Source organism: Arabidopsis lyrata (assembly GCF_000004255.2).
Source record: "Arabidopsis lyrata subsp. lyrata unplaced genomic scaffold ARALYscaffold_378, whole genome shotgun sequence".
NCBI classification, from domain to species: domain Eukaryota; kingdom Viridiplantae; phylum Streptophyta; class Magnoliopsida; order Brassicales; family Brassicaceae; genus Arabidopsis; species Arabidopsis lyrata.
Genome location: NW_003302288.1, coordinates 1 through 8,822, shown reverse-complemented (window position 1 = coordinate 8,822; position 8,822 = coordinate 1). Strand labels below are relative to the sequence as shown.

The window sequence follows — 8,822 nt, the reverse complement described above, 5'->3', positions numbered from 1 at the left end:
ACGGCTAATCACATTAACATAAAACTATAAAAAATGGTTTAATTAAACAATACAAGTCCCAAACATCAATATTAAATAGGTTAACTAAAATTTTAAAAGATAAAGATTAAAAGATTCAAGTTCAAATATGTAATTTAGACCAATATTTTCATTCTCATTTTTATTAGTTTCATCATAGATCATATAAAGATGCCTCCAAATCTAGTTTGTCGATAGAAAGATCTTAAAACTCAGAGTCTTCCAAAATTAGTTATATGTATTATAAATCTTAATATTTTTAACTTTTATTTATTAAGTTTCCAAAGTCAATAAAAAGAATTTGTCGCGTTTCCATTTTGGAAACGTGAGTTTCCATCGTGTTTCCAAACATAGATTTTTAGGAAACGTGTTTCCGTGACGTTTTTCGTGTTTCCGAAGAGTTTCCGTTTCCGAAACGTTTCAGAAACGGGAAACGGACCTCGAAGAGAGTTTCCATGCAACATAGTTAAAAACTAATTAATAAGATATTATTTAATTTACGGAGATTTGAGTTTTTTTGTTTTCTTGAATATTTTCTTTGTGATGACCATTTTTGTTTGTTAAAACAACTAGTGACTTCAAATCTATTAGGATTGATAAATATAGGAATGTGCTATAAAATATTTTACATTTTCAGCCAATTTCAGTCAGAACACAGCCGTCAGTTACTCAGTTATTATAGTTTCATCATAGACAAGTCACAAGTGTAATATGCTAATATTGAAAAGTGATGATTTTCGTATTGTAAAACCGTTACTATCAACGGTAATACTTTAGTCATATCTCCCATCCTATGTATTCATACATGGTTACATTTTTCTAGGATATGTACTATTAATATACACGGTTACTTGATGAATGATATTTGGAGAGAAGGAAAAGTTACTATCAAAAGATAACTCCTGTTAACAACTTGCAGTGACTCGGCAGTTGGTACAAACATATCCGTAGCGGATGTGCGGGCAAAACGTTGTGTCCAACAAGGTAATAACCGGGTACTACTCGGAAGTATGCTAGGGAAAACAAAACTTGCTTTTACAAGCAATTCTCCTTGACTTATACCGGATTAAGGGATTAGAGGTATCCCTTGGATTTGGGCAAAAACGCCATTTCTCCAAGAATCCTTTATAACCAATTAACTTAAACACTCTTTGAAACTCAGTGCTTCATCCAAGACTTCCACGTAGCGTTTAATGAGAAGGGATTATACGTATTACGGGAAGAATATTTGATCGACAAACTAAGAGAGAAAAGAGTTCTTGTTGTTCTTGATGATGTGCGCAATCCAATGGATGCTGAGTCTTTCCTAGGAGGATTTGATCATTGTTTTGGTCCCGAAAGTTTAATAATCGTAACATCCCGAGATAAACAAGTTCTTCATCAGTGTCAGGTTGATAGTATTTACGAGATACCGGCTTTAAACAGGAAGGAGGCTCAACGGTTATTCACACGGTTTGCGTTTTCAGAAAAAGAACCAAGTGATAGTAATCGTGTAGAAGTGTCAAAGAAGGTCGTTGAGTATGCTAATGGGAATCCTTTAGCTCTCTGTCTCTATGGCAGAGAGCTGGGGAAGAAGAAACCGGAAGAAATGGTGGCCGAATTCGAGATGATTAAGCAATGTCCTCCACAGGAGATTATGCATGTGTTCAAGAGCAGTTATGATGTGCTCAGTGAAGATGAGAGGAGCATATTCTTAGACATTGCTTGTTTCTTTAACGGTGAAAACCTCGATTATGTCATTCGTATACTTGAAGGGTGTGGTTTCTTCCCACACGTTGGTATTGAACATCTCGTAGAACGGTCTTTATTGATGATATCGAAGAACAACAAAGTTGAGATGCAATTTTTGATTCAGGATGTTGCTCGGAATATCGTCAATGAAGAAAAAAATCAAATCGCAAGGCATCGCAGATTGTGGGAGCCTTCAAGCATTAAATCATTTCTAAAAGAAAATAAACCTAAGGTACTAGCTATACTGGTCACATTCTGATATTCCTACTATTTGCAAGTTGGGGAGGGACATTGGAAACTTCGTTTCGGTTAATGGCAGTTAGTTCCATTATTTTTCTTGCTCTAAATTATTAGGTTTGGTCTAAATCTGTTTGCATGACCTTTAAATTTTTATCAATCTGATCCTCTTGTGTGTGTGTGTTTTTTTCATTTCAGGGCACTGAAGTTATTGAAGGAATTTTTCTAGACACAACAAACTTAACCGTTGATGTTAATCCTAAGGCCTTTGAGAATATGTATAATCTTAGACTGTTGAAGATCTACAGTTCAAACTCTGAAAGTGCTCAAGAATTCCATCTTCCCAAGAGACTCCGCTCTTTGCCTTATGAGCTCAGGCTACTTCACTGGGAAAAGTATCCGTTGCGATCGTTGCCTGAAGACTTTGATCCTAGACACCTTGTTGAACTCAATATGCCTTATAGTCAGCTTCAGAATCTCTGGGAAGGAACCAAGGTTGGGTTAAATCCAAGAACCAGAGTTGTTTTTTTTTGGTCATTCTTACCTTAATTGAGCTATTAATTTATGTGTTTTGTTATGTTTTACAGAGTCTGGTGAAGTTGAAGATAATAAATCTTAGCCATTCTCAGAAACTAGTTGAAGTTGATGTACTTATGAAAGCTTGTAGTATTGAGCAAATAGATCTTCAAGGTTGTACAAGCTTGGAGAGCATCCCACACATTGATCAGCTAAAGAATCTTCAACTTCTAAATCTTTCTGGTTGCACGAGACTCAAACGTAAAGAGATTCTAGAGGAAATAAAAAGACTTGATCCAGAAGGCGGCTTAAGAGAAACAAAATTTGAATCAATGGTGTTCTCCACGTTAGTAGAGCTGGAACCTGAGGATAACACAGAGAGCTTTTCATAAGAAAAATAAAATGATTTACTATGTTGAAGAGTATTGAGATGCTCAAACTTTCAAGGTTTCTCCAAGACATGTCTTTAAAAAGTAAGGGATTGCAGAATTACCCTAAATAGAGCTTGAAACTCAGATCAGAGTCTTGTTATTTGACATTTGACAGAAAGTAGAAGAAAATGATGTTCAATATTTTTTACCTATGCTATAAGAAAAGAGAAGTATAGGAACATAATACGGCTGGGTTGGTTTTAGTTCATTTGGATTGTGAATATCAACTCTGTATTTCTCTTGCTCTGTTTTGTGTCCGTGGATGACAAGCTACTGTTACTTGCTAAATAAGAATACATTAACAGCTAAAATTCTCAACGATCAAATTGATTTAATGAGTTCCTTATCAAAAATAACATATTAGAATAAATATCAAACAAAATATTTAGCCTTGCTTCGAAAATGAGAAGAACATTTTGGCCAGGAAGCTTTTTTCCATATTTTTCTTTGGTTAAAATTTCTTCTATTTGCTCGAGAATGAAAAAACAATTTGGTCTCGTTTATTTTAGAATGTTTCGAGAAAACAATGCCAAAAGGTGATAGAGTTTCCGCATGACAACAGATACCATATCACACACCTACTCAGATAGCAAAAGAGGAAGAAGCCATATGCTTCCTCAGCGAGCATAGCCTCTTGCTTATTGCTTTATTGCCTCTCCTCCGAGATTGTTTTTCTGATACTTTATTTGAATGCATCCACTTTGTACACATGCCGACTTTGCTATCTTGTAACAGAGACATCATTTAGATTCAATACCAAAGTTTCTTGAAACAGAACTCTCAATGAAAATGAGATCCTTTGTTCGAGTGCTGGGCTTTATTCCAAGGAAAACTGAAGGTTTTTGGCAACCTTTTATTGCCTTTTGTACTGTTCTCCATAAGATTTGCCTCCCAAGTTGCGCTCTCAGCTTCATCAGACTCATAAACCAAAGAGAAGCCACAATTCATCACCTTACATTCTGCAACCTCTCTTGTACCATTTGTCACTTCAAATCTAAGGGATACTTCAGTAGCTGATGAAAACTGTTTACGTTGCTTGCTATTAAACAGAGTGGAGTAGCCAATGAAGACATGGTCCGACACAACCGTATGCAACTCCTCGTTTGGTTCGGACCAACCACCAACAATGAAGCTTTCCCGGGATATACTACTAAACTCACAGGTGCATCTCACTTGGAGACTGTTATTTTGGGCTTTATACTCCTTAAATGAGACTACAACACATAGAAATATACCACTTAATCTTCCTTCATTCCCATCTCGAGGCAGCTCCAGTTTTAAGACTGACCCAAGTGCTTGGTGGTTGAACCATACAGGTACATCACATCCAGGAAAGCAAGTACCAATTAAGGACTTGAAAACGAAATCCTACAAGTTAAAGTAATGTCAAAGGAAAATCATAAATTAAACTTTGGATGTTTGAGTATAGTTAAATGAAAAAATGAGAAAAAAGAGGATATATACCTGACTATGTCGATCATTTGACATCAACTGGCTTTTCTTCTGAATGTAAGATATGATAGCACTTTTTGAGACTTGTTCCAGTTTGTGACAGTCAGTAAGAATAAAGGTGGAATGAATCTGCTCTGTTGGCATAAGACTGGCTAGTGGACTCGCAACTGTTCTTAGTGAACTACAACCATGTGCATTTAAGCACAGAAGATTCGGTGGAAGCTTCGGAAGAGATGTAAGGTTCTTACAATACTTCAACTCGAGCCATTTCAGATGGAACAGTTGACTCATGTCAAATAGTAGGCTGCAGATTTCTTCATTCCTGCTTAAGCATAGACGCCTCAGAAAGGATGAGTCAAAAATTTTGCTTGGCATCAGTGGAATTGATGTTCCATCAAGCAGCAAAATCCGCAAATTTACCATGGTCTCCTTAACATTAGGGAAACTCTTGAGCTTTGAGCAACCAGAGAGTTTGAGTTCTTGAAGAGATTTCATCTTCCAAAGACAATCAGGAAGAGTCGCCAGATTTTTGCAGTCTTTCAAATCCAAGAAGATAAGTCCATGGAGATTACCAATGGTCGGAGGAAGTTCATCTATTGCAGTGTTGTTTAAGTACAAAGTTTCTAGATGCTTTGAAATCACCTCAAATGTCTGAAATTTTGAGCAGCAGCTGAGAATGAGAGTCTTCAGGGAATCCATAGTGATCTTTGGCAGAGACAAGAGACTTGTGCATCCTCTTAGGTTTAGGGAAACGAGTTTCTTCATCTTTTGCATCTCCTCTGGTAACTCTTTCAAACTCGTGCAGCCTTCGAGGTTTAATCTCAAAAGTTTTGGTGCTTCTGATAATCCTAACAAGGAACTCAAGTTACTCGAGTGACTGAGATCAACCCATCTCAGTTCTGGTGCAACCTGTGATGACAAAAAAGAATTCCACCATTAGTCACAAAAACTACACAAAGCCAGTCCAATCTAAGTTTAAACTAATTAAAGAGATACAAACCTTAGCATCTTTCCATACACTGGTAATCTTACTGTAAGGCAACCTAAGATCGATAAGATTTGTGGGTTCGAAGTCTGATGGAAGTTCCTTTCCTGGGAATTTCACCCAGTTAAGATAGCGGACAATATTATCTTTTGGGAATTCAAGTACATCGGGTAAGTTCAACTTGCACTGAGCTTCACTATGGCCAGTATCACACACTTTCAGGTACCGTAGACTGCTCATACCAACAAAGGCTTGGTTGTCTAAGGGCATTTCCTCCACATTAGACATGTCTATGATAATTCCTCTAACCTTGTCTTTTCCCTGTTCATCAAGTAAGAGGTACAAAAAGTTATTGCAGCACATACATAAAGAAAACACTGGCAATGTATGATAATGTTTCAAATTTCCTTATCTCACCTCTATGTTACTCAACGCACTAGTAAACTCTTCACAATTCGACGACCACAGCCAGTATTTCCCTGCGGTATCTCCAACATGTTCCTTAGCCATTGTTAAGAGTAGATTATGCATCTCAACCCGACCATCACATACGCTAATCAAGAACTTGTCTACGAGACCTTTAATTAGTTCCTTCCCAGCTTCGGCAGATCCAGGGTCAAAAGAATCAAGTAAACTTGTAACATACTTCACATCTTCTGATCTGAAGAAATGGGCTATATCAAGAAACACATCCTTCTGCTGCTCGTTTAGTTCATCATAAGAGCTTCTTAACTTCTCTCTGACCTTAGGGTTGGAACACTGTGTCAGTGTTCTAAGTCTTTCTTCCCAGTGATCCTTTTCTTTCGCGTAGAGCTCCTTACCAATATTCTTGAGTGCTAATGGGTTCCCTCCCGCATAATCCACGAACTTCTTAGACAGCTCCATGAAATTTTCTTCAAAATTAGTACTGCTACAGACTTGAGCTCGATCTTTAAAGAGCTCTAAGCTCTCTCTGTCGTTCATTTTGGGGACCTCATAGATATCGCAGTTCATTCCTTTGAGCAGTGACTTGTCCCGTGTAGTGATGACGATTATGCTCCCCTCCTTAATCCAGTTGCAAATCCCTAGAAACGGCTCGATCTCTTTCTGGTCACTCACATTATCCAAAACAACCACAACTTTCTTCTGGATTAGGTCATTCTTCCGTTCCTCAAGTGGATTTTTACTACTGAAATTTATAGTTTTATTCAGTAACCCTTCCACAAGCCTCTTCTCCAAATACAGGTCCTCATCGGTTGTCTTCTCACGGACAAGCTTCAGGAACACGTTACAGCCGATCTTCGTCTTCAACTTTTGGAACAGTTTATCGGCGAGATAGGTTTTGCCGATACCAGCCATCCCGACAATTCCTACATAGCGGGTTTTGTTTTCATTGCAATCCAAATCCAACTTTTCTTCTAATTGTGTCAAGCGTTGTCCGCCTGATTTGATACTTCTTGGTGCTCCGTTACCGTTAGAGGCTTCTTTAGGTTTAGGGTTTGATACTGTTTGGTGCTCGGTTAGAGCTGCCTTCGGCTCTAGGGCATTCTGAACGTGTTTAACGATATCATTCACGAACTCGGATTCGTTCCTGCAGAGAAACAGAGAGGAACCCATGTAAGCGAAGTCAAACAATATGCAACAAATTAAAATTTAAAAGAAGTCCATATGCAACAAATTTTGATATTTTTGAATTTTTTATAAAATGTCTCAAACATTTTTTTATATATAGTCAACTGAAGAATTAATTTGTTAGATATTTACATATAAAAAAAATAGATATTCATTATTTTATTTTTCAATTATCTCAAATAACACATCAATTGCTGGTTTAGAAAATAGACTAACTTTTTAACTCCTGATCAGTTCCCAACATAAGTCATTTTGGGCATATTATAGAATCAAAAGAGGTTATCGACCATTTTTTCAAAAACATGTATAAATCTAATGCAAAATTTATTCTTGGAAAAAAAGGTAATAGCTAGTATTTTGGTGACGGCCATTTTATGTGTCTTAGGTTTTTGAGCTAGCGTCTTTTTTTTTTCTAGTTTGTGATAAGTGTCATATTCTCATATGACCGGTGTTTGTGGTGACGTCCGGTGTATATCAGAATATGATATTTATAGTATTTATGTCATGTCATATGTATTATGTTATATGTGAACATGCACAGATGCACTACATGTAATTGGTGTAACACATAATCCATTTTCAAACTTGAGATGTGTGGTTATGTTTCTTGAAATTTGGAAGTTTTGAAAAAGTAATTTTAACGATTTAATACATGAATCTTTACCAAATTTAAATCATGCAAACACAATAAACCCCCTTACTTGTTATTGAGAAGCACTTTGAAATCTTCAAACTTAGTAGTATTAGAAAGTGCATATTATGCATAATAATGTATATGATTGTTTGTCATTTAAGTATGAAATATGTTGTTCTAAAACATTTATAGATGAATGAAACTCATTCCGATAAAAGAACTCTACATATCGTATAGATTAAAACCAAAATAATCCTATAGATTTAATATATACATTATTTTGTTATTGTACATTCATATTAGTTTTTAAATATTTTATGTAATCAAACTACACTAAATTTATTAACTAAGTTTTCGCCGCACACTATCAAATTAAGAAAAAATATGTTGACCAAAAGAAAAACCATACACTGCATCTTCTTCAAAGAAATTCTAAAATTCTGCGAGTTCAAGCCATTATTCTCAAAACTAAGAGCCATTCAACTGACTTCAATTCCAAGGTTTTTTCTCTTCTTTTAAAACGTGTTAATAATACCATTGACCCCAAAAAGAAAGACACTATATACTACTGTAATCAAACCTTATATAGACATGATAATATAGTTTTAATCTAAAGCAATACGTACCGGATTCCCAACACCATGCCAATCTTGTCCACAACGTCCTGCAAAGCGGCGTCCCACTTCAGGATCCGGTTGTCTCGACCGTCCTTCCTCCATAAATCCCATAGCTTAAGACCAAAATCTCCATCGAGCTCTTTCACCGTGGTTGGGTCCACGTTATAGAAGATTGGAATAACCCGTAGAGAGCTTCGATCCACACACTCCTTTATCTTCGCCAGCTCTTCCAAACACCAATGTGACTCTGTATACCTACTCGATAAGACTGCCAGTGCGACCTTGGACTGCTCAATCCTTTTAAAAAATATATCAAGATCCTCACCCGGTGGCTCATCACTGTCTATAAAAGCCTTGATCCCCATGCGGTGCAAAGCGTCATGTAGATGGGAGATAAAGTTGTTACGCAGCTCTTCGCCTCGGAAATTGATGAACACTTCTGTTCCGACGTTGGAAGATGACATCTCACCTTTTCTTTTTGTTTTCTGGGGATGGGAGACAAAGTTTGCAATTGCTTATTTTTTGAGAAGCAAATGATTGGTTTTACAATACATATATCATGTCAGTGATGTCCTCTTATATATATAGTG

The 8,822-nt window shown here is 36.6% G+C and overlaps 2 protein-coding genes across 2 annotated transcripts; one reads left to right on the top strand and one right to left on the bottom strand.

Annotated features, from left to right (window-relative positions):
- Nucleotides 1–1,168: 1,168 nt before the first annotated feature.
- Nucleotides 1,169–3,076, top strand: LOC9298601 (disease resistance protein RRS1; the record flags this gene model as incomplete). The annotated part of the gene is made up of 3 exons (XM_021014032.1): nucleotides 1,169–1,981; nucleotides 2,185–2,481; nucleotides 2,574–3,076. Coding segments are annotated over 3 exons (1,431 nt in total), but the record flags the coding sequence as incomplete, so codon positions are not given.
- A 106-nt stretch (nucleotides 3,077–3,182) lies between these two features.
- Nucleotides 3,183–8,777, bottom strand: LOC9298602 (inactive disease resistance protein RPS4). Its single transcript, XM_021013950.1, has 5 exons — nucleotides 8,242–8,777; nucleotides 5,788–6,940; nucleotides 5,386–5,691; nucleotides 4,398–5,294; nucleotides 3,183–4,301 (listed from the first exon to the last, which is right to left on the bottom strand). The coding sequence occupies exons 1-5, from the start codon at nucleotides 8,694–8,696 to the stop codon at nucleotides 3,714–3,716; spliced, it is 3,399 nt and encodes a 1,132-aa protein (XP_020869609.1). The 5' UTR covers nucleotides 8,697–8,777; the 3' UTR covers nucleotides 3,183–3,713.
- Nucleotides 8,778–8,822: the final 45 nt, after the last annotated feature.

Excerpts from the sequence above, each read along its gene's own strand:
- LOC9298602 (XM_021013950.1), bottom strand. The coding sequence starts at position 8,696 with ATGTCATCTTCCAACGTCGGAACAGAAGTGTTCATCAATTTCCGAGGC. Across the intron at positions 5,295-5,385 it reads GTGTATGGAAAGATGCTAAG|GTTGCACCAGAACTGAGATG; the intron begins GTTTGTATCTCT and ends TTGTCATCACAG. Across the intron at positions 4,302-4,397 it reads CAAATGATCGACATAGTCAG|GATTTCGTTTTCAAGTCCTT; the intron begins GTATATATCCTC and ends TTTAACTTGTAG.